The sequence below is a fragment of the Drosophila grimshawi genome, unplaced genomic scaffold (assembly GCF_018153295.1).
Source record: "Drosophila grimshawi isolate 15287-2541.00 unplaced genomic scaffold, ASM1815329v1 contig_44, whole genome shotgun sequence".
Classification (NCBI taxonomy): domain Eukaryota; kingdom Metazoa; phylum Arthropoda; class Insecta; order Diptera; family Drosophilidae; genus Drosophila; species Drosophila grimshawi.
The window spans coordinates 16452022-16472995 of record NW_025063240.1 but is presented as its reverse complement, the minus strand read 5'-3'; the positions used below and the strand labels follow the sequence as shown (position 1 = coordinate 16472995).

The window sequence follows — 20974 nt, the reverse complement described above, 5'->3', positions numbered from 1 at the left end:
CAATTGGTTCCATAGTGTAGCGGTTATCACGTCTGCTTTACACGCAGAAGGTCTCCGGTTCGATCCCGGATGGAACCATGTGGATTACTTTTTGTCAAATATATTTTACAAAATTAATTTGTTATATGGCTAATATATTTTGAATGTTTATGACATTTTGAATAATGTGATTCGCTAAGTTTCATAATGGAGTTAAATATTGTGAAACAATATGGCAAACGCTTGAATATATCATAAATTATGAAACCATGTCAAATATATTTTAAAATTAATATGTAGTAAGCCAATGTATTATTAAACACTCTTTCGCAACTAAGTCACAAATTATTTTTAAGTTAGTATGACAAACGCATGAATACAACACAAATTATGCGTGCAGTGAGTTACTTAACTATAGTTTTATATAGACTATCAAATTTCTTATCTACATTAATATTTGCACAAAGTTATTTAAAAACGTGCGCAATTCAAAAAATAAATGATTAACTCTGGTTCCATCCGGGATCGAACCGGAGACCTTCTGCGTGTAAAGCAGACGTGATAACCGCTACACTATGGAACCCGCTGCGGAAATGCCAGCTTAATTTCAGTTTTCTTACTCAGTTCAAAATTGGGGACAATTACAGCATACTTTGAGGCGCTACAAATGAAACCCTTTCTACCAGGCAGAAAAACAAACACAAAACACTTTTGAGTATTTAATTGTTTATTTTAAAAAGCCAAAAGCACGTATTTAATCTTATGCAACTAGGCTTAGTGAGACTCCAATAAATTAGAAATGTAAATTAATAATACGAATAAAAGCTAAATATTGCACCAGTGTTCAACCTAAAAATAAATTAACAACAAATAAAATTAGTCATAGAAGAGCATAGAAATAGTGTAAAAACTAAATAAACCCAAGAAAAACTGATCAAGATTGGAGGCTTCAATATCGTCGCGCCGTTGTCGGCCGTGGAACGCCCGAGGTGCGTGGACGTGAGGATTTGGTGCGCAACGGATTGGAGACGCCATCGGTGTTATAGCTCAAATAGACATGCGATAGATCCACGAAGTCTGGCTCCTTGCCGCCACTCTTGTGCTCGATGTGCTTTCGCATGTTGTTGCCAGTGTAGGCGACACATTTCAGCTGCCACTCGCCGATGTCCTCGTTCCAGTGGGTATACTGATTGATCATCGACTGGTACTCCTTGGGCACGTACGAGTTGAGCACCAGTTCGCACAGGGCCAGCTCTCGGGACAGGCTGCGTATGTTCTCGTAGATGCCCTCCTTTTCACGCTGATGCTCCTGCTGCTGATCGGCCAGCTCCGACTTGACGCCCATCAGCATCTGCATGACACGATGGATCTTCTTGGTGATGCCAGTGCTGGCATCTTGCAGAGTCGAGTAGCGTTCCTCGATATCGATGCGTTCGGTGGCCTTTTGCTGGAGCGTTTGACGCAGTGCCTCCTCGCATTTCTCGCGCTCCTCCAGCTCGGCAATCGATTGTTCCAGTAGCTTCTCTTGCGTTTGCGCCTTCTCCAGCAGATTTTCGCCGCCAACGAGGATTTTGCCCTCGAGTGAGACGAGTTTGTTGCGCAACTGTTCCTGCTCCGTCTTGGCATGCTCAATCTCGCGCAGATGCTCGCTCTTGCGCATGGCCAACTCCTCCTTCTCCTCGTCGGTTTTCTCGTGCTTCTTGCGTCCCTTTTTGCCACTGGGACTGACTGCAGCTGGTGCTGTGGACGATTCCAGCTCAACTTCCAAAGGCGCCTCCAACTCATCGTCACAGGTATCGTCGCCCTCAGCATCCTCCTCGTCGTCGTCCTCCGGCTGCTGCTCATCCTCAAAGCTGCCCTCCTCCAGCTGCTTGCGCAGACGTGCAATCTCCTCCTGGAAATGACGCAGCAGTGCATCCTTCGGCTCCTCATTGATGTGCATGCGATTCTGGATGTTCTTGGCGCGACTCGCATAGCGCAGCGTGGAGATTGTCTCCATATAATTGCAATCTGCTGGACTAATGGTGGCACACATGACCGTCTTCGAGTTGCCACCCAACGAATCCTGCAGCAAACGGGTCAGCTTCGAGTTGCGATAGGGGATGTGAGTGCTCTTCCCATCCACGAGAGCGCTAATCACATTGCCCAGCACCGACAGCGACAGATTAATTTTGGTGGCCTCCTTGAGACGCTGTCCGGTCGCCTGCGTTTTGGACTGCCTCTCCGATCCCGCCAGATCCACCAGCTGCAGTTTGCCCATGCGGACATGTTGCATATCACCTTCGGCCAGTTCGCTGCTCTCCACCGTGATCGAGAAGATGGCATGCGAGCGAGAGGATTCCTGATTCATTTTCGTGGCGCCCACAGCACGATTCTTGTTGCCCAGTCGCATAATGTTCTCCAGATCATCCGCATTGTGCACCACATAGCCACTCAAATCCTTGACAAAGACACCAATGTCGGGGCGTTCCTTCACCTCCAGACTCTTGCTCACATCCTTGCCGAGCAGATCGCGCACCTCTTCATTGTATATCTCCATGTAGCTGACACGCACCAGAAACTTTTGGTTCTCTCGCGCCTTGGCAATGTGCCCGAAAATATGCGCAAAGGCATTCGGAATGATGCCCTTGGTCTGTGGAGAATCCGGATTCCCAGACATGGTGTATGTCTTGCCTGTACCCGTCTGACCATAAGCCAATATGGTGCCATTGTACCCCTCGAGCACCTTGTCGACAATTGGACGCGCTGTGTCCACATATAAATCCATTTGATTGGAGACGCCATCGAAAACATTATCGAAATAATAAGTTTTGGGCGGCTCATTGGCTGTGGCATTCGGTTTCATCACTGTGATGGCACGATTGATTTTATCCACCTGAATGGCGCCCAGGGCTCCGCTGGACAGCTCCATTTTATCCATTGGCCTGGATCGAACCACAACGCGAACATTTTCGATTTCGTCATCGAGCTGCTGCGACGATGACGCCGTTGTCTGCTCCTGCGGCATCTCTCTCTCTCTCTCTATCTCAATTGGGTCGCACGAAATGTCTACTTTTTAAGAGAATTTAATGATTAACGTTTTTCTTTGCATTTGTTTATCCGCCCGTTGCTATGATTCGTTTGCCAATAATAACTATTGCAAAATTATGTGTGGGCGTCAAAAACTGTTGTGTCGAATACATAATGTTAGGTGAGGAGCAAATGCTGTTATGTTAAGTACAAAGTAAGTCATGTTAAGTGTGGAGCAAAGATGTTAAGTGCGTGGGTGGCTTGCGCGGAGCACAACTGTTAGCTGAGGAGCGCGTTTGCAACGATAATTGGAGAAGAAGCGAGTAAACATCTGCCACAGCGAGAAGCGAGAGCGACCTACTGCCAGTGGAATAGATAGATTCGCGCTGCCCTTTAAGTTTCTTTACACGACCCGACGCAGCAAAATTGTACTCCGGCCAGCAGCATGGCAGCGACATTGCGAAGATTCAATGGCTTCAGATTGCTAAAATCAACGCCAGCACTGAGTCTGCAACAGGTAACACATCCGCCGTCGCCCTCTCTTCTCTCTCACATAAATTTTTCAAAAGCCACCGAAAACTCAAAAGCGTTTCTAAATCATTACAACATTAAATTTCGCACAAAAGGGTCATGTTTTAAGTGAAGTTACGCCTGAGGCAACAAAAACCACGTAAAATATGTGTGATGAACAATTGATTAAAGTACAATTAGAAATTACACCCCGACCCACAAAATTATGTAACTCCATGCAAAAAAAATCCTACGTGCAGTTTGCGCAGCATTGCAAAAAAAACCCCCACTAAATTGTATCCTTTAATTGCAGGCCAAGAACCTGTCGACGGCTTCGAGCTGGGCAAATGGCAACAAAAAGGTAAGTCACCAAAACGTACACCGAGCATTTCATAATAGCCGAACGGACCTAACCTCAAAAATGCGTTTACTTTATTTTTTTCGCTTCTCTGCTCGCCGTTTGCGTGTCGCGTGAACAGCTGATCGGTGCAGTTGGTGCCGTCACCGGTGGCGTTGGTACTCTGCTCTTTGCCTTGGAGCAATCGGTGCAGGCCTCTGGCACCGAAGTGCATCCACCCGCGCAGCCCTGGACCCACAAGGGTCTCTTCTCCTCGCTGGATCATCAGAGGTAAATAGCAAAAATGAAATCCCTATTTTTCATGCATATAAATTGATGATAATCATTTGCAGCATTCGTCGTGGCTACGAGGTGTACAAGCAGGTGTGCTCCGCCTGCCACTCCTTGCAATACATTGCTTACCGCAATCTGATTGGTGTCAGCCACACCGAAGCCGAAGCCAAGGCCGAAGCCGAGCAGATTATGGTAAGCATATAAATGAATTGAAGTTGTTTCTTTTTTAAACAATTCTTGGTTTAGGTGAAAGATGGTCCCGATGATACTGGCAACTTCTTTGACCGTCCCGGCAAGCTGTCGGATTACTTCCCATCGCCGTATCCCAATGAGGAAGCGGCCCGTGCTGCCAATAACGGTGCCTATCCACCCGATTTGAGTTACATCTCGTCGGCTCGTCACGGTGGCGAGGATTACATCTTTGCGCTGCTAACAGGCTACCATGATGCGCCAGCTGGTGTTGTGCTACGCGAGGGCCAGTACTTTAATCCGTACTTTGCAGGCGGTGCCATTTCCATGGCCCAAGTGTTGTACAACGAGGTGGGGCAAAAAGAACTACAAACAAATGTTGAACTCAACTGATGTGTTTCCATTACTTTTATTGATTTCTTTTAGGTGATTGAGTATGAGGATGGCACACCGCCAACACAGAGTCAATTGGCTAAGGATGTGGCCACTTTCCTCAAGTGGACCTCGGAGCCGGAGCACGATGATCGGAAACGGCTGCTGATCAAAGTAATTGGCATTCTCGGCTTCCTGACTGCCATCTCGTATTACATTAAACGACACAAGTGGTCGGCACTCAAGTCCCGAAAGATCGTCTTTGTGCCCAAGGAGAAGTAGATAATGTTTGAATTTGATTTTGACGTGAAGAAATGCAGTGTTAACGCGACTTTACCCACTAAATAAACAAATAAATCAATTTTAAGCATAAAACCCAAACAAACAAACAACCAACAATGTTCGTTCAACACACAAAATTCAATTGAGCAAAAAAAAAAAACGAGTCAAGCTACAGAAACAACAGCTTTATAACAATAAACAAGCCAGAATAGAGAAAGAGCAAACCAAAATGCCTAGTTTAAAAGGATCGATGCACGAGGATCAGGACAGGAATGGACAAAACACAACTCACAACTAAGATTGACAAAACGGGGAGTTAAAACTAAAGCAGAGCCTAGAAAAAATGAATCATGGATACTATATGACATGCACCTTGTGTATAAATCTATTAATTCAAATTATGTATTTAAATAAACAATTGAAAAGAAAAATAAACCCGAAAGCCGATTTTGTTTAGTCTGCAAACTAGAACTTAAATCTGATAGATGATTAAATGATGTTAAGGATAGCTAGCAACTATCTCAATTCTTGGAAATAAACATCAAATTGAAAATAACATCAAATCAAAGGCTTTCCTATTTTTAATCCCAATAAACAACGATCTGCAAAAATTCAGCTTTTTGCATTAAACATTAAATCATTCATTCAGTCGTTGGTGGATCGGTCAACATTGGTTCAAATTCAAATTCAGCTTCAGATTTATATATTAATTATAAATATTCATTTGGGTTTTATATCGAGAGTTCAAGTTTAAACCTTTTACGACTGATGCGTACACAAAACGCGTTTTGGCTTTTCTTTTTATTGGATTATTAATTGTTTTATTTAGAAGCTTAAATTAAAATATTATTTTAATCATTTTTTTTTTGTTTTGTTTTCATCGTTCTGCCCGTTCGACTTCTTCATCAGTTTAGTGTGTGTGTGTGTGTGTAAGAGTGTGTGTATTTTTCGTGTATAATTGTTGTTTATATTTACCGCAATTGGTTTTTTCAATGATTATAAATCGAGTCTCACGTCGCATTAGAAGAAGGAAGGAAAACTAATTAAATTGTTACAATTGCCTCGGTTCGGTTCCTTTTTTGTTTGCTTTTCTTTTTTTTGCTTTTTTTGTTTTTACTACAAAAATTTCACTTAAATTTGTATATATATATATATATATAATTAATAATTTTCTCTTAGTTATGCAAAAACGATAATTACGACTTTGTCTGCGACGCTGCAATTAAAAACAGAACTCGCTGAACATTTTTTTCATATCTCAATCAATTTTTACTTTACGAATTTCCTTTTCTCGGTTTTTTGCTTGTAAATTGCGTGAGTAAAATTATAAATGTAAATTTCCCTTTTTTTTAAATGTAGGCTTTAGGCTTTTTTTAATGCTTTTTTTTGTTTCTTGCAGTTTTCAGTTTTGTTTTATTTCTTAGTTAAGAAAGTGTGATAACCAAACATGATGACAATTTCGTACGACGACGCTCGATGATGGAAGGGACGAGAGACGACCATTGTTTGTTTCTTGTAGTGACGTTTTACTGTGGCTGTTCTTCTTCTTCTACTTCATCTTCTTGCTGTTGCAGTTGTTGTTGTTACACTTATAGTATATATTTTGCTTTAGTTGTTGCTTGCTTTCTTGCTTGCTGGCCAACGCGCGGAGAGCACACACACACTTTAATTCAACAAGAACAACAACAACAACAACAAAGCAGCTCAGCTCCTCTCTTCTCCAACTATTCTCTCTCAGACATCAGACACACAACTCTCTCTTCTCTCCTCTTCTGTTTCGCTGGAGAGGATTAGGACGACTTACCGCATAGCACTCACAGCTGAGTGTTGTAGGTTGTTGAAGTTGTGTGTTGCTGCTGTTGCTGCTGCCTGCAGTTGTTGTTATTGTTGCTGTAGGTTGTTGTTGTTGCTTGAATTGTTGTTGTTGTTATTGTTGTTGTTGCCGACTAAAAACAGCTACCTTCTGGCGGTTGTGCCAATTTCAGGTTCTCTTTCATGGTCATAATTCTACGTATTTCCTGAAGCATCGTTTTAATGGTATATTCACGACTCCATCTGGCCAACATCGGCACTGATCTATGATCAACCTAAATAAAATCATAATAATTAGACTAATACATATAGATACTTAGATAGATAGATTACTTACCACGCCATTATTCTGATTAATGCAATTAATATTAACTTTTGTTAAAAATCTGAGCGTTGGTGGCTCATCCGGATAACGTTCGCCGCACTCAATCTTTAGTGAATACATTCGATTCTCGAATGGTGTCTGGAAAACAAAAAGAGGAAAAGTGCAGACCAAGTCATGCGGCAAATAATGAATAATATGAATTGTGAATTGCAAATTGGCAAATTTAATGAGCTGTCCATTATACAAATATGCGCATAAATGCGAGTCTCTATTGTCTGTTTATTGCAATAATCTCCCTCCTCCCTGACCCGCCTCCTCTCTATATGTGTCCCTCAAGCTGAGTGTGTTTGCAGCTTGTCTGCTGTGACTCACTGCAGCTAGTTGTGGTGTGAATGCACAAAATGATTCAAGCCACAACAAAATCTATTACCAGCTTATTGAAATACTTTTGTACAAAATTGTGCATTTTTGTTTTCACGTCAGATTCTTTTTAGAACAGCTGTTGTGCTTATCTCCCGATTTGCTATCAGCATTTCTAATTGGAATGTGCTTGCAATCCATGTTATATAACCCAATTTGAAGGCAACAACAGCAGATCTCGGCTTTATCTACCAATTTTGTTAACGATTTTTCGATTAAAAACATTACTTTATTTTTAAAGTGGATTGGTAGTCCAGCAAAGGTAATATACAAAACTATTTTATATCTTTTTAAATTTAAATTTAACTGTTTAGCGTATTTAACCTCACTGAGAATAATCAATCAATCTGTGTTCTTTGACAGATCTAACATAAAAACCCATTTATGTATTGTTATCAGCTTGAAAATGCACACACTTTAAAAGAGTTAAAGTGATATATCAAATAATTCTTCGTTTTGAAAATTCTACGTAGAAAACATCATTAATTATTTCGTATATGGATTGTCTTCAGATTGGTTGCTAGTGCCTTATTCAGTCAATCTATTATTAAATTTATTCCAAGTAATGCATAAAACACAACTGCTGCTACTAGTTTTGGGTTCTGTTGAATTTACGCAATCGCACATAGATAAAATATTTATATGTCCACACAGTCTGATAAGGCTTTTTGCAGTCCATTCACAATTGAAGGGAGAATGATATGATGAAAGAGAGAGAGGGGATGGACAACTTACTCTTGGGGGGCCAATGATCATGCCAATCCAGTAGGTAAGTGTCATATCATCATCGTTTTCCAGTCCCCACGAAATAGTGCCATCTCCAACACCCTTCTGCCCCTGATCCAGCTCCTCCAATAAGCGGAAATTTCGTGGCACCACTGAAATTAAAAGGAAAAAATACATATATATATTATATATAAATGTATGTTTATGTATAATAAATATAGTTATAAATACAAGCCAACAAAAGGCTGTAATTAAGACATCGAGCGTGTTTTACGTAGGAAATCATGTGTTTGTTGTTCTTGTTGCTGTTGTTATTGTTTTTCGTGTGTCTTGCGTTGGTTTTGCTTTGCACGCAGTTTCGTAGAATCCGACAGAAGAGAACAATTTTTAATACGAATGCCGGATGGCAAAAGGCAAAGGCAAAGGGTGTGGTGTTGAGTTAGGTTAGTTGGCTTGGTTTGATTTGGTTGACTTTTGCTTGGTTGCCTGGTTAGCTTGCCCCCCTCCCTTCCTCTACACAAACACACACACCCGACATAATTTGTATAGATATGCGCAAAATGAATTTGCAGCGACAAACTAATTTAATTAGAAATTAAAACAGCACTTTGCAAAAGGCAAGCACAGCATAAAAAAGCAAACGAAAAAAAAACACACACGCAAGCTAAAAGGGACACAGGGGGGTGTATGGATGTGTGTGTGAGAGAGAGGTGCGGGGTGTTTTGCAGGCCCCACCGAAATTGTCAAGTCACGAAGAAAAATTGTGACTGCGACTGTAGCAGCAGCAGCAGCAACAGCGGCAGCAACTACTTAATTTTCCAATATGAAATGCAGAAATGCTCGCGTTTTATCGGCCGTTTCTTTTTAGCTTTTATTTGCCCATTTGCTTTCTTTTCCATTTTCACACGGCGCTCTGCAGCGGAGCAGTGGCAGCGCTGCGGCAGCGGCCCGTCATCGTTCAATAAAAAAAAAAGGAAAAAAATCGTAGTTTTGCGCACACGTTTTGCGGCCGAACTTTTGCACAATTCGTTGGTTAAATGATTGGGCCACAGCTGGGCGTGCTTGCGTGCACGTGCTATACGATCAAATTGCTTGCCAAATTGTTAATTTTACAAATAAAATTCTTACCAACGCCGGTACTAGATGTATGCGCCATTGTGGTTTATCCTAGAGTGTGTGTGTGTTTTGGCTTATTTTAGCGCATTCTTCGCGACCGTACGCACCACACTGCGGCCATAATTGGTACATTTCGTTGCGGCGACGCTGCCAGACAGTTGTAAATATCGATATATCGATGCGATAACACAAACACACCTATATAATTGGACAACTAATTTGCAACGCGTCAGCTTTTTGAAACGAATTAATTTTGCGTGTTTTTCAAGCTAACCCATTAGCCTGTTGCATGCAGCATATCAGCCACAATGGAAACGCTGTACCATCAAACGAATAACACGCTTAAGGAGATTGAGCAATGCTTTCAGCGACTGGGACAAATACTTCCGCAGGAAGCGGCTGACGTGGAGAACTCAATCCAAATGAAAATAACACAGGCCAATTCGTGAGTCAACCAAACCCAACCCCATCCACAAAATGCTCAAGCTTAAGATTTCCCATCTTTCCCATAGCAATTGCGATCGACTCGATGTGCTGTTGTTCAAGGTGCCACCATCGCAAAGACAAAGCTCCAAGTTGCGCATAGATCAGTTGAAATATGATTTGAGGCATTTGCAGACATCGTTGCAACACGCGCGAGATCGTCGCCAGCGGCGGCAGCAGGAGCTGAATGAACGGGAACAGCTGCTCAATCATCGTTTTGCGGCAAATAGTGCGCAGGACACGTGTCTGCAGCTGGACTACGAGCTGCAGCATCACACACAGATGCACAACTCGCATCGTGGCGTGGATGAGATGATTGCCTCCGGCAGCGGCATACTCGAGAGTCTCATTTCGCAACGGATGACGCTGAGTGGGGCGCATCGACGCATTCAGGCAATTGGGAGTACGCTTGGACTGTCGAATCACACGATGAAGTTGATAGAGCGGCGACTGGTGGAGGATCGACGCATCTTTGTGGCTGGCATGGTTTTCACCTTGCTGATAATCGCACTGATTATCTACTATTTTATAGTGCTTTAGTGAATATATAGAGAATATCTTTCTAATATAGTTTAAATTAAATGTACTCGTATTTTAATCAAGCGAAAGTTTCGCACATTGTTTTTTTTTAGTCTCGATTCTATTCGTCGCTCTCCAGGGAAATGTTGCTCCCGAAGCGCTGGTAGAGATGTGCCTTCAGCTCATCCATTTCGGCTTTAATCACTTTTGCTTTGGCCTCAATGCTGGCGATCGCCTTCAGCGTCTGATCCTTGGTCTCTGCGAGCAGCTCTTGAGTTTTGCCAAGCTTGTGTGAGAGGAACACTTCGCCAATTAGAAACGGAATATCTTCGTCCTCATCGAAAAGTTCAATTTCTTCCAGTGCCTCCTCGACGCACTTGAGATCATTCTTTTTCATCTCGAGCTCCATCTTGAAGTCATCCATGCGTGCATTGTGCTTGGCAAAGCGATTGATGCGCTGCTGATCCTCAAAAGAAATATGCACATCATCGTGCTGGAAGAAGGGAAACCAATAAGGGGAATCAAAGTGATTCCAAATTGGGATTAGTCAGAGGCCAGATGAGAAGTGAGGTTACTTCGACGTGCGGCGCATTTGCTCACATGCACTTACATTCTGAAACACTTTGTTTGTGTTGCTTGCAACTTTGGCGGCCATTGCTGTTGAGTTTTATGTGATTTCCTTTAATAAATTAATGTTTTTCTCAACAGTTGGCGTTTGCAACTATTTTGTTGTTCGGCTCGAAAAAGAGTATGCTGTGGTGGTCAGCCGATAACAACCGACATCGAAATGCTAACTTTTAACGGCATGTTAACAGCTGTTAGCTAGCAGTGTCAAATAAGAAGCAGCTGAGGCGAACAGACGTCATTCGCAGTTTTTTCTAAATTAAGGCACGAATTTTGACTTCTCAAGGTAAATATTAAGCGAAATTAATGCCAAAAATATGTTGCCAAGTGCTGGGCACTATAAATATGCCTAATTATTGGCTGGTGCAAAGGTGCAATCGCAGCAGTTGCATACAAGAGTTCGCAGTGCAACAAATTACATAACCTCTTTGAGGCTAAGTGCAAAATGTTTATAATAACTATTTGTGTCTTTATCCAAATACTCGTTGGCTTCATATGCGCCTTGTGATTATAATCGGTTATCCCTTTTAAAATATTCCTCTTCTCACAGCTTAAGAGATGCGTCTAACCTCGATCCTGAACGGTGCCCATTTCGGCAATTTGGCCAAGGTGCATGGAATTATCACCTATAAGCTTTCCCCGTTCGAGCAGCGCGCCTTCGCCGGCGCCATCAGCAATGGGCTGCCCAACATAGTGCGTCGCCTGCGCTCCAACATCTTTCGTGTAACACCACGTAAGTTAAAGAGGGATTTTTATCTAAATTTGCCATTATTTAATCATTTTTGTGGTTGCAGCATTTATCATTGGTTATTTGATTTACGATATGACCGAACGCAAGCACACAGCCTTGATGCGCAAGAATCCCGCTGATTATGTCAATGACGAATAGGCGAACGAACTGTCTCCTAGCAAATTAATCATGTTAAGCTTATTAATAAAACTATAAACCCACAGTTCAATTGATGGCAATTGTGTGTGCTTATGATTTTTTTGGGCATAGAATGTAGAACATGGTGGAGCATATTTCTATCATTTTAAACGAGCTGCTGAACAGCTGTTACGAGCGTTGCCATCTCTCGTATTTCTCAAAAAACAATTTACCAACACTGAACCGTATATTGTGCTCTAGCTCCACTCTCGTATCTTTACACAGCTGTTCGTGACCAAAAAACAAACTTGCATTTTATATACACAAAAAAAGTGAGAATTGTAAAACAATTTTCGTACTTAATATTAGTTAGATAAATGGACTGCTGTGGTGGTGAGGTGCGCAGCGAAAGCATCTACAACATGCTGCAGGCCCTCGTCGACTCCAAAGTGATCAACGTGCAGTTGTTTACCATCGCCGTTGGCATTTTCTTTGTGCTGCTGCTGCTGAAGAACAATTTTCGCAGCTTTTCGGGCACATAAGAAGAGTTGGCGCTCATTTGTAGTGTTAAATTAATATACAAATGTAAATGTAATGTACGCAAATTTAATTAAGCTTCAATAATAACAATAATACAAAGCAACGAATCACAATTTATTTTCCATTCATTGTTCTTATTCTTAGAGAGAAGTGTGGAGAGTGGAGAGAACGGAGAGTGGAGAATGGAGCAGCTTGGCAGAGTGACGTCATACCAGCCACGCAATAACGGTTCAGGGTCAGATTCCCTACCCAAAATGAAATAAAAATATATATTTACATATAAGGCAAACATATCAAACGCATACTAATTATTTTCGAAGGCTGTCCCATGCACTGGTCGAAAATATGTGAAATTGTCGAATTTCATCATTGAAACTGTGATTCATTGTCTAATTTGAGATAAGATTGTAAATGAAGATTGCCTTTTGAAATGACTTTTACGGTCCCTTTGAACTTTTGGCCTAGTTCTTTGTCTTTTTGCCTTTATAACATTCCCATAAGTTTTGCTGGCGACGCCTAATCAATTTCAATTTGCCACAAATAACTTCAATTGAACATTGCACGCACTTCCTGGTGCATGCCACATTAGAATTCAATAGACGTCCATTCTGAGACTATCAGCCTTTCATAGTACTACTGTCCAACTATATATATATACATATATATAGATATTTATGGGAAATATGCTACGTGCTCTTTACCACAAATTCTGCATTAGGATGCGAATGCGTTGCACAAAGCAAATGCAACGAAAAAAGACACAAAACGTGACAATTTTAGCCACAAAATATGAGATGAAATATTTGTAAAATTTTGTTGTCAACTTATTAAAGATAGAAATATATTTTCAAAAAATTTGTAAACATTCGCTGAAAATTGAAGCTCTGCTCTTATGCAATAAATATATTTAAATTTAAATGAATTGCGTTGTTTGGCTAAAATACCAACCAAAAAAAAGTTGTCAATGAACTTGAGTAGCGTTTTCTAAGAAATCGAAGAATTCGAATTGCTGACTGCAGTTCCGTCAACTCGGTCGTTTAATGAAAATTGCCTTATATAAAATATCAAATCTTTAATCACACATAATACTGTTGACAATCCATGAATTTAAAAGTAAATTGATAAAAGAAAAGAAGGAAATATTTCAGCCTGGGAATCATTTAAGAGTTTTAATCTGGTTTCCGCTTCAGTTTGTGCTTGAGTGCTGAGCCCAGGCATGGAAAGCTTAATAATGATTTCGAGAATTGCTTTCTATCGTCAACACGATCGTCTCTTAACTGAATTTCACTCTCGGATTTGCTATGATCTTTCATTTGGTGTTCAGCGCTCAATGCCTCAACTGAATTCTGGCCCAAATTATTAATTAGTCCCAGGAACGCGGCATGTTGTTCATTGTATCGGGCTATAATCGCGTCCCGTCGTTGCAGTTTGGCCTTTAGTATTGTCACCGTCTTTTCCAATTCATCCACTTGGTGTGCCTTGGCCGTGATGCAGTTCATCTCCTGCCGCACATTTTGCAGCTTCGTTTCCAAGAGTCCGGCACTGGATTTGACATCGCCCATTTGTTTCTTGTATTTCAGCCGCGTCGTTTGTATCTGCTCCTCCAAATAGGCAATGTACAAATCCTGATTGGTTGGATTCGATTTTACTCGCTTTCCCAAATCCAAATGTGACTTTTTATCGCCCAATTTGCGATAGAGTTCGTCGCGATCCAATCGGGTTATGGCCAGCTCCTGGCGCAATAGAATTATCTCCCGTTCCAAACGCGAACACTTGGACATTATATATATCTATATATATATATGTATATCTTGTTATCAATAATAAGAATTTAACTGCAGCTTGCACTTTTCTGCGAAATTTAGTTACTTAGAAAATGGTTTAGAAAACTTGAGAATTTTTTATTTGAAGTGTTTGGCAACAAAAATGTTTTTGATATGAAAAACTATGACAAATGTTATGAAATATTTACAGAGTTTTTGTCAAAGTTTTGAGTAGCTAATTGATGTATTTTTTGCAGTGCAAATGTGACAGTAAGTCAATAAAATTAAACGACTTTAAGCCGCACAATGCCATTTATGCGAACGGCTACCTAATTTTGGTGTGTGTAAACTTAAATGAATAAAATGGTCAATTTCGTGAGCCAAGGGAAATGACTGCAATTTGATTGGGTTTTTTTCTCAGTCTTTTTTTGTTTTGTTTTTTAATATCGCCAAATTTGCATCAGACAATCTGGTATTTTGGGCGTACTTCGGCTTAAACGCGTTACGCCCACAGCTCCGATGGTGGCCCAGAGCGAGGACTAAAAAACCCAAACAGCTACCAATGGCAAATGCAAACACAGATACACACACACACACACACACACACACACACACACATACACCTGTGCACTTTTTGTGTAGTTTGGTATTTCGTTTGTAAGCATAATTTGTATTTTTTTCGCCCCGAGATGCCGCACATTTGATAAGGGTTATCGATACGCAGCACCGAACCCAGTTGCTTATTATGGATTGATTGTTATTATTCTTATTTTGATTTTTATGGGTTCTTTTTTGTAAGTTATGCGTAAGTTGTAATTCATTTGGGATGCTGCCCAATGTGGCAGATATGTATAGGAATTCCATAAGATTTGTGGCATGTGAAAAGTTAACCATTTATTTTGCAACAAGTGATTTATAATTGAAATTAAACTGGTCTCAGGCATAACATTTGTTAACTTCTGTATAAAATATAAATGTGTATATTTTGTTATTTATATTCCACTTTAGTTTTTATATATATAAATATATATCCCGATATATAAATCGATTTGAAGTTGCTCTCAGGCGTAACATTTGTGGAGCGGACTTCTCTTTAAAATACAAAAAGGTATTTTTTAAAAATGTATCCCACATTATTTGATAAATAAATATGTATTCCACAGCTGCTCTAGCCCAGTAAAAATGTGTATTTTTTATATATAGCCCACATAAGGCTCCACATTTGCCCATAGACAGCGTCATAAATCTTTTTCATATTTTGAGTCGAGCCCTTTTGCAGCTCAATGTCAAGGTCTTTTTGAGCGTTGTATATTTATTTTTATATGTGTATCTTTCTTTTTTTTTTGCTGATTTCTCAATTTGACAAAGTTGTTCCCACTTGAACAATTTGCATAAATTCAAGGTCAGCCGCACAATCAAAAGATCCAGACATGATTTGTGTTGTTTTCTGTGCGTGTGTGTCTGGCTATTTTCGGCAACGTTTGTGTGGCAAGTTTGTCTTGGCTGTGCGTCAAGCAAACTATGCCAAAAAATATAGGATAAACATGTGCGATATAAAACTGGAACAAAGGAATGCAAAATTAATTGGCGAAATATTTAAAGAACTTCAAGAACCCGAAGTCGGCTTGTAGCTGTGTCTATAAAGTTGCACACACACACATATATAAATCGATGTATATATGTATGTATATACCAAACACTGATATCAAATGCCAAATCCAAACAATAATAAACCCGCAAAAAAAGCTGCTTGCCCTGAAAGTAAAAACTTGACTAACATCTAAGCAACCCAAAGAAGAGAAAAGGAAACAAAACAACTACAACAACAACAACAATATAGAAATGGATAAGGACAGCGGCAGACAAAAAGCAGACAAGCCGAACATGGGTCGGGAAGGGACGGTGGGGGAGGGAGGGGGGCATGGGTAGTTGAGGAGGCTGCGTCTGGGCTTTTTGGTCGCTTTTTGGTCTGCTGTCGACGACGAGGAAGACGTAGACGTAATCTAGACGCCTTTTGTTTGCACAGCACAAGCAAAACATAAACACACAAAAGCATAACAAACAAAAACAAAAACCAAAACAAAAAGGGCAGCACCACAAAGATCGTAGTAGAAGGAAGGGAGACGGGGTTGATCAAGTGCACTACTTAGTAGCAAACTAGCCAAATAAAGCAAGCGACACTTGAAGTAGTTCTTTTTGTTTTTTTTTTTGGGCAGCATCAATCATCAATTTTGCTTTGATTGCACTTAATTTAAATGGCAGACTTAGGTAACCAAGAAGACTTTGGTCCACTTATTAAAAGCGAGTGAAAAGGTGAATAATAGAGTTGCGTTTAACTGTGCAACAGACAGGGGTAGCATCTGCGCCCATATAAAGTATATATTTATATAAATACGAGAATATATATCTTTCCATTCGGGCTTGTATACCATGACAAGATATCGAGCCTCGTCCAATCTCACTTACTCATAATACCATACGCCGACCAAGCTCAGTTCTATTTGATCGATAACCTGCAAAGCTCACTCCAATATCGATAAAAATCGATAATCGATTGCAATAAAAGCCACATGATATGACTTTATAATCGAGTTTGTATATATTTTGGCATAATATCGATATTGGCTTGAGTATAGATGTAAATTAATATATAAGTCGTAAGACTTATGCTTACCACAAGCATTGGCTACAGGGTATCTGCCAGTCGTACGCTCTCGACTAGAGCATTCTAACTTGTTTTTACGTGCTTTTATTTGTCGACTGCATTTGATTTAATTCGATTGCTAGACGTTCAGACTTTACGCAACATATGTCGCCAATTTTGGACCACTTAGGCAGTCAAGCAAAATTATATACATATATTTGTTGTTTTTGTTTTCTTTTTTTTAACAAACCGAATGCAATTTTGAGATTTAATTAGCGTGGCAGACAAAAATTGATTGGACTTTATTAAATGCTCGAACAGGTTCTGTTGAAATTCTGATAATAACTTTGCTAGAATTATTAGCAGGCAACTGTTCAAGATACAAAAAAAAAACACATACAAATGTATGCAAATCAATCGACATCTAATTGACTTTAAAAGTTGTTTCAAGCACACACATATGAAATATGCAACAGTTCTTAGAATGCTCCAGGCTCCTCGAATGGCACACAAATACGCTACCCCCTGCCCACCCTCACACCCCGTCCACCCCCCTCTTACACTCCTAGCATTAGGTTTGCAAATTTTGCACTTTTGGCGACATTTTTTTGTCATTCGAGAAATTGGGCAACCGACATCCGCTCCGCATTTGCAAATGCCAAAACTCTCTGCATATGTAAAAACCAATCCAATTATTTTTCATTTGTATACTCGAACGCACATGACGACGAATTACTCAAAACACACCCACACACACACACACACACACACACACACACACTCAAAATACAAAAAAAATCACATAACTCAAAAAAAAAATATAAACTTCAATTTCGGACAGAGGCAGAAGCAAAAGTTTCTTCGTTCGTTTCGGGGAGTTATTAAAAGTGCACAAGGAAATGCATATAAAAGAAACAAACACAAAGTTTGTTATGTTGCGCAGGCGCAGCCCCAAGTAACGCCCTCAAAAAGAGGCGGGGAGTGCAGAGCGGAGGGGTGGAGTGGCATACTACACAAAATGTTATTGACCCGCTGCGTGGATCCGTTAGCGAGCCACAGCCCTGGCCAGGAATTCTTATTAAGATCAATCAGCTAAATGTCGGTTTTATGCTTAATGCTCATGATTCACACGCGCAAAAAGCACCAAAATCGAAAAGAGAACCGACAACAAACAAAAACAACAAACAAAAACAAAAAAAAAAAAACAAGAAAAAATAAAGAAAACAACAAGAAAATATGGGAAGAATGCAGACGACTGCATATCCTTGCTAAAAGTATTTCTTACTTATTCTTAAAGCCTTTATTGCGAGTGTGATATTTAAACAAATGGTTAGATTGTTCTTTGTTTGGTGAGTTCCTTTTGAAAGGTCCTTCAACCAGCTAAGATTATATTTATAATAAGAAAAAAATGTTTTGGTTTAAGAGTTTACTTAGATATTAACAATACAAAAAATGATTCGATTTAAGAGCTTACTCAGATAATAAAAATAAATAATAATATTGTAAATCAGAATTCATTTGAAATGCTCTAATAAACTTTTTAATCGACTACCTTGAATAAAAATTAATATTTATTCTAAATATGAAATCGAAACTATTTTTTAATTTTCTATTCAAGTTTGCAGTTAACCCAATTGAAATACAATTTGAAGCGACTCCTTTAATGCCCTAACACATATCCAAAAGATGCGCAACAAATTTTTTATATTCATTTTTTTTTGGCAATCCTTTTACAAAGTTGTCGGCGAATTTTTATGCTGAGAAATTGAGTTTTGCTTGCTTAATTAGTCATGGCAACGAGCCAACAGGCAACTTAGGATGAGTTGAGTGTACTATATATATGTATGTGCTTACTATATTATGTATGTATGTATATATGTGTAGCATGTGTATTTATAACTTGATGCACAGTTGAAAGCAATTCTATCACAATTGACACACATTGTAGGCGAGCTGATAAGAAGACTGAGCAGCTTCTGTTTCCGAGCTGAGATCTCTCTCTCTCTCTTTCTCTTTGACTCTTTGTCTCTCTCTCTCTCTCTCTCTCTCTCTCTCTCTCTCTCTTCTTATCTATATTTCTCGCTATTTCATTCCAGTGAAACTGAGCTGGATATGGACTCTTTCGGGAGTTGCGCTTCGGATCAATGTTGTATGGAAAACGTGTCGTTTTCAGTTACATATATTCAGAAATAAGGTTAACGTGTACACGCTTCAAATAAACCAAACTTCACAAAGATAAGCCCAGCGATGTTGTCAATACAACAAACATTATATTTTCTTTTTTTTGAGGAATATCTTGGATTATTTGCTTGACGTTTGGTTACAAGCGCTGAAACAGTTACACAAACAAAGCAGATACAAAAAAAAGAAGAAAAACTGACAGATACAGTTGCTGATAGAGAAGGAGTGGGGCAGAGTTGGAGTTGCATGCCCCACCCCGCTCTCGCTATTAGTTGTTGTAGCAATTCCGAATCGAAATCCAATCTAAATAGAGTTTAGACTCATCAATTATATATTATATATTATTACTATCAGCAAATGAGTGCGTCTATATATATTTATGTTGTTTTTTTTCCAATAATTGTTACAAAAGTTCAATGCACACTTCGAGGTGAATGCGTTTTGAAAAAGACAACAACAATAATAACAACAACAACAAGCAATTGCAATCGTCGATCCGCAATCGTGTTTAACTCGTTTATGGCTCTGACATGTCACGTAATTGACTCTGCCTAGTAGTAGCATGAAGTATGTAGCATGTGGCATGTAGTATGTAGTAGCATGCAGTCTCTCAGTTGAAAGCGATTGCGCTTTTGCCAATAAATTAATGATGGCTAAATTGTAACCACTCCTCGGACTTAGCAGTCGTCCAATGTGCCAATGTGCCTTGCATTCAATTCAATTCACTTTGATCATTCATTAATGCATTCAAATATATATACTCCGTCCGTCCATCCATTCAAACCGACTGTCGACTGTCGACTGTCTATCTGCCTTCTGGTCGGCCTTGCGCTCAAAATGTAATTGATATACAAGCTAATAAACTTTTAATATATGTATATATATATATATATATATATATATGCATTCTTTTAGATGAATATAATGTATAATTAATTTAGCCAATTTGCATATTAAAATTCATAAATGCTTAATGTGAGGCAACATCTATTTTCTTTAATCAGAACTTCTATTTGATTATACTAAAAACCTGTAGAAAAAAAATGAAAAATATATTTTTTAATCTTTACAGATTATGTACAAAATAATTACATATATATGTAAATAATTATGGCAATTCAATTTCTTGATTTAGGCTTCAAACGTTTTGTTTTTAAACGCCAAACTTGCATTTTTAACACATTTTTTGCTTGCCGCATTTTTTTGACGCTCTTTTTAGTCAAATTTAAACTAATAATGACATTTGGGAATTTAGATTAATGTGCAGCTTCGAACTTTGTAGCATGGGTTCATCATTCTTAGCTGCAAAGTTTAAGCTCGGTGTGGTATTCATTATTAAAAGCTCATCAGGCTACTAGTTTTGAAAAGGATTTGAAGCAATTAAAGCTGAAATATCTTAATAAACTCGTTTGCCAAAACAAATGGAAATTGTTCAGCATATTCGAGATGACGTCAGCATTAAAAGCAAAAGCTGCACAATGCAAACGGCAAGCTTTCCATTGTGCAAAGCTTACTGTTACAATTAGGACAATCAAAAAGCTGTTGCCTCTGCACAAACAGCTGTGAATAATATTAGCCAAAGGGGAGCAGAGATTGCCTTAGAACTCCCCCGCCCACTAACACTAACAGTGCCGAGAGCTTTAACAGAGCGCGCAACAGCGGCATGCTCGCTGTTAAGCTTTTGACAAACAGACCGAGCGAGTCAAATGCAAAGAGCGTCAAGAGCTCCAACAACTGCGCAGCTGACTCGTCGACGACGACGCCGGCAGCAGCAGCTGTTGTTTGGGGCCCAAGCGTAAAAAGTGCTTTTTTCGAGCATTTCAGTTTGGACTTGCCTTTGACCGCGTGCGGACGGCGACGCCAGCGAGTTGTTGTGTTTGCTTGGCTTGAACTGACTCTCGGTGCATGTGTGAGTGTGTGCGTGCGTGTGTGCGTGTATGCGTGTGTGTGTCTCCTTCCCCTCACTACGTTTTTAGCGCCA

At 39.8% G+C, this 20974-nt stretch overlaps 8 protein-coding genes and 2 non-coding genes across 10 annotated transcripts; 5 read left to right on the top strand and 5 right to left on the bottom strand.

The window, feature by feature from the left end:
- Positions 1-5: 5 nt before the first annotated feature.
- On the top strand, positions 6-78 carry Trnav-uac. The gene has a single exon. It is a non-coding gene; the product is annotated as a tRNA-Val (tRNA).
- A 411-nt stretch (positions 79-489) lies between these two features.
- Trnav-uac lies at positions 490-562 on the bottom strand. The gene has a single exon. It is a non-coding gene; the product is annotated as a tRNA-Val (tRNA).
- A 132-nt stretch (positions 563-694) lies between these two features.
- Positions 695-3153, bottom strand: LOC6558543 (kinesin-like protein KIF3A). The gene has a single exon (XM_001983935.2). It carries the CDS (start codon positions 2984-2986, stop codon positions 929-931), a length of 2058 nt encoding a protein of 685 aa, XP_001983971.1. The 5' UTR covers positions 2987-3153; the 3' UTR covers positions 695-928.
- A 129-nt stretch (positions 3154-3282) lies between these two features.
- On the top strand, positions 3283-5065 carry LOC6558536 (cytochrome c1, heme protein, mitochondrial). The gene is made up of 6 exons (XM_001983936.3): positions 3283-3505; positions 3812-3859; positions 3978-4126; positions 4189-4321; positions 4376-4669; positions 4745-5065. Exons 1-6 carry the CDS (start codon positions 3434-3436, stop codon positions 4970-4972), a joined length of 924 nt encoding a protein of 307 aa, XP_001983972.1. The 5' UTR covers positions 3283-3433; the 3' UTR covers positions 4973-5065.
- Positions 5066-5841: 776 nt separating this feature from the next.
- LOC6558532 (ubiquitin-conjugating enzyme E2 variant 2) lies at positions 5842-9499 on the bottom strand. The gene is made up of 4 exons (XM_001983937.2): positions 9384-9499; positions 8265-8407; positions 7122-7247; positions 5842-7059 (listed from the first exon to the last, which is right to left on the bottom strand). The coding sequence occupies exons 1-4, from the start codon at positions 9409-9411 to the stop codon at positions 6919-6921; spliced, it is 438 nt and encodes a 145-aa protein (XP_001983973.1). The 5' UTR covers positions 9412-9499; the 3' UTR covers positions 5842-6918.
- A 67-nt stretch (positions 9500-9566) lies between these two features.
- On the top strand, positions 9567-10452 carry LOC6558523 (probable Golgi SNAP receptor complex member 2). Its single transcript, XM_001983938.2, has 2 exons — positions 9567-9816; positions 9884-10452. Exons 1-2 carry the CDS (start codon positions 9680-9682, stop codon positions 10392-10394), a joined length of 648 nt encoding a protein of 215 aa, XP_001983974.1. The 5' UTR covers positions 9567-9679; the 3' UTR covers positions 10395-10452.
- Positions 10421-11123, bottom strand: LOC6558513 (probable prefoldin subunit 4). The gene is made up of 2 exons (XM_001983939.2): positions 10984-11123; positions 10421-10866 (listed from the first exon to the last, which is right to left on the bottom strand). Exons 1-2 carry the CDS (start codon positions 11026-11028, stop codon positions 10495-10497), a joined length of 417 nt encoding a protein of 138 aa, XP_001983975.1. The 5' UTR covers positions 11029-11123; the 3' UTR covers positions 10421-10494.
- An 82-nt stretch (positions 11124-11205) lies between these two features.
- On the top strand, positions 11206-11956 carry LOC6558505 (cytochrome b-c1 complex subunit 8). The gene is made up of 3 exons (XM_001983940.3): positions 11206-11283; positions 11548-11730; positions 11792-11956. The coding sequence occupies exons 2-3, from the start codon at positions 11556-11558 to the stop codon at positions 11884-11886; spliced, it is 270 nt and encodes an 89-aa protein (XP_001983976.1). The 5' UTR covers positions 11206-11283; positions 11548-11555; the 3' UTR covers positions 11887-11956.
- A 214-nt stretch (positions 11957-12170) lies between these two features.
- Positions 12171-12698, top strand: LOC6558502. Its single transcript, XM_001983941.3, has 2 exons — positions 12171-12461; positions 12550-12698. Exon 1 carries the CDS (start codon positions 12243-12245, stop codon positions 12405-12407), a length of 165 nt encoding a protein of 54 aa, XP_001983977.1. The 5' UTR covers positions 12171-12242; the 3' UTR covers positions 12408-12461; positions 12550-12698.
- A 764-nt stretch (positions 12699-13462) lies between these two features.
- Positions 13463-14232, bottom strand: LOC6558492. The gene has a single exon (XM_001983942.3). The coding sequence runs from the start codon at positions 14184-14186 to the stop codon at positions 13575-13577; it is 612 nt and encodes a 203-aa protein (XP_001983978.1). The 5' UTR covers positions 14187-14232; the 3' UTR covers positions 13463-13574.
- Between the last annotated feature and the right edge of the window lie 6742 nt (positions 14233-20974).

What these genes read in the sequence shown, in the direction of transcription:
- LOC6558543 (XM_001983935.2), bottom strand. Translation starts at nt 2,986, where the DNA reads ATGCCGCAGGAGCAGACAACGGCGTCATCGTCGCAGCAGCTCGATGAC.
- LOC6558536 (XM_001983936.3), top strand. Translation starts at nt 3,434, where the DNA reads ATGGCAGCGACATTGCGAAGATTCAATGGCTTCAGATTGCTAAAATCA. An exon ending in GGGCAAATGGCAACAAAAAG is followed by an intron (nt 3,860 to 3,977) that starts GTAAGTCACCAA and finishes TCGCGTGAACAG; the next exon opens with CTGATCGGTGCAGTTGGTGC. An exon ending in CCCAAGTGTTGTACAACGAG is followed by an intron (nt 4,670 to 4,744) that starts GTGGGGCAAAAA and finishes GATTTCTTTTAG; the next exon opens with GTGATTGAGTATGAGGATGG.
- LOC6558532 (XM_001983937.2), bottom strand. Translation starts at nt 9,411, where the DNA reads ATGGCGCATACATCTAGTACCGGCGTTG. An exon ending in TACATCTAGTACCGGCGTTG is followed by an intron (nt 8,408 to 9,383) that starts GTAAGAATTTTA and finishes TTTTAATTTCAG; the next exon opens with TGGTGCCACGAAATTTCCGC. An exon ending in TGATCATTGGCCCCCCAAGA is followed by an intron (nt 7,248 to 8,264) that starts GTAAGTTGTCCA and finishes TTTGTTTTCCAG; the next exon opens with ACACCATTCGAGAATCGAAT.
- LOC6558523 (XM_001983938.2), top strand. Translation starts at nt 9,680, where the DNA reads ATGGAAACGCTGTACCATCAAACGAATAACACGCTTAAGGAGATTGAG. An exon ending in AAAATAACACAGGCCAATTC is followed by an intron (nt 9,817 to 9,883) that starts GTGAGTCAACCA and finishes TCTTTCCCATAG; the next exon opens with CAATTGCGATCGACTCGATG.
- LOC6558513 (XM_001983939.2), bottom strand. Translation starts at nt 11,028, where the DNA reads ATGGCCGCCAAAGTTGCAAGCAACACAAACAAAGTGTTTCAGAAT. An exon ending in CAAACAAAGTGTTTCAGAAT is followed by an intron (nt 10,867 to 10,983) that starts GTAAGTGCATGT and finishes CCCTTCTTCCAG; the next exon opens with CACGATGATGTGCATATTTC.
- LOC6558505 (XM_001983940.3), top strand. Translation starts at nt 11,556, where the DNA reads ATGCGTCTAACCTCGATCCTGAACGGTGCCCATTTCGGCAATTTGGCC. An exon ending in CATCTTTCGTGTAACACCAC is followed by an intron (nt 11,731 to 11,791) that starts GTAAGTTAAAGA and finishes TTGTGGTTGCAG; the next exon opens with CATTTATCATTGGTTATTTG.
- LOC6558502 (XM_001983941.3), top strand. Translation starts at nt 12,243, where the DNA reads ATGGACTGCTGTGGTGGTGAGGTGCGCAGCGAAAGCATCTACAACATG.
- LOC6558492 (XM_001983942.3), bottom strand. Translation starts at nt 14,186, where the DNA reads ATGTCCAAGTGTTCGCGTTTGGAACGGGAGATAATTCTATTGCGCCAG.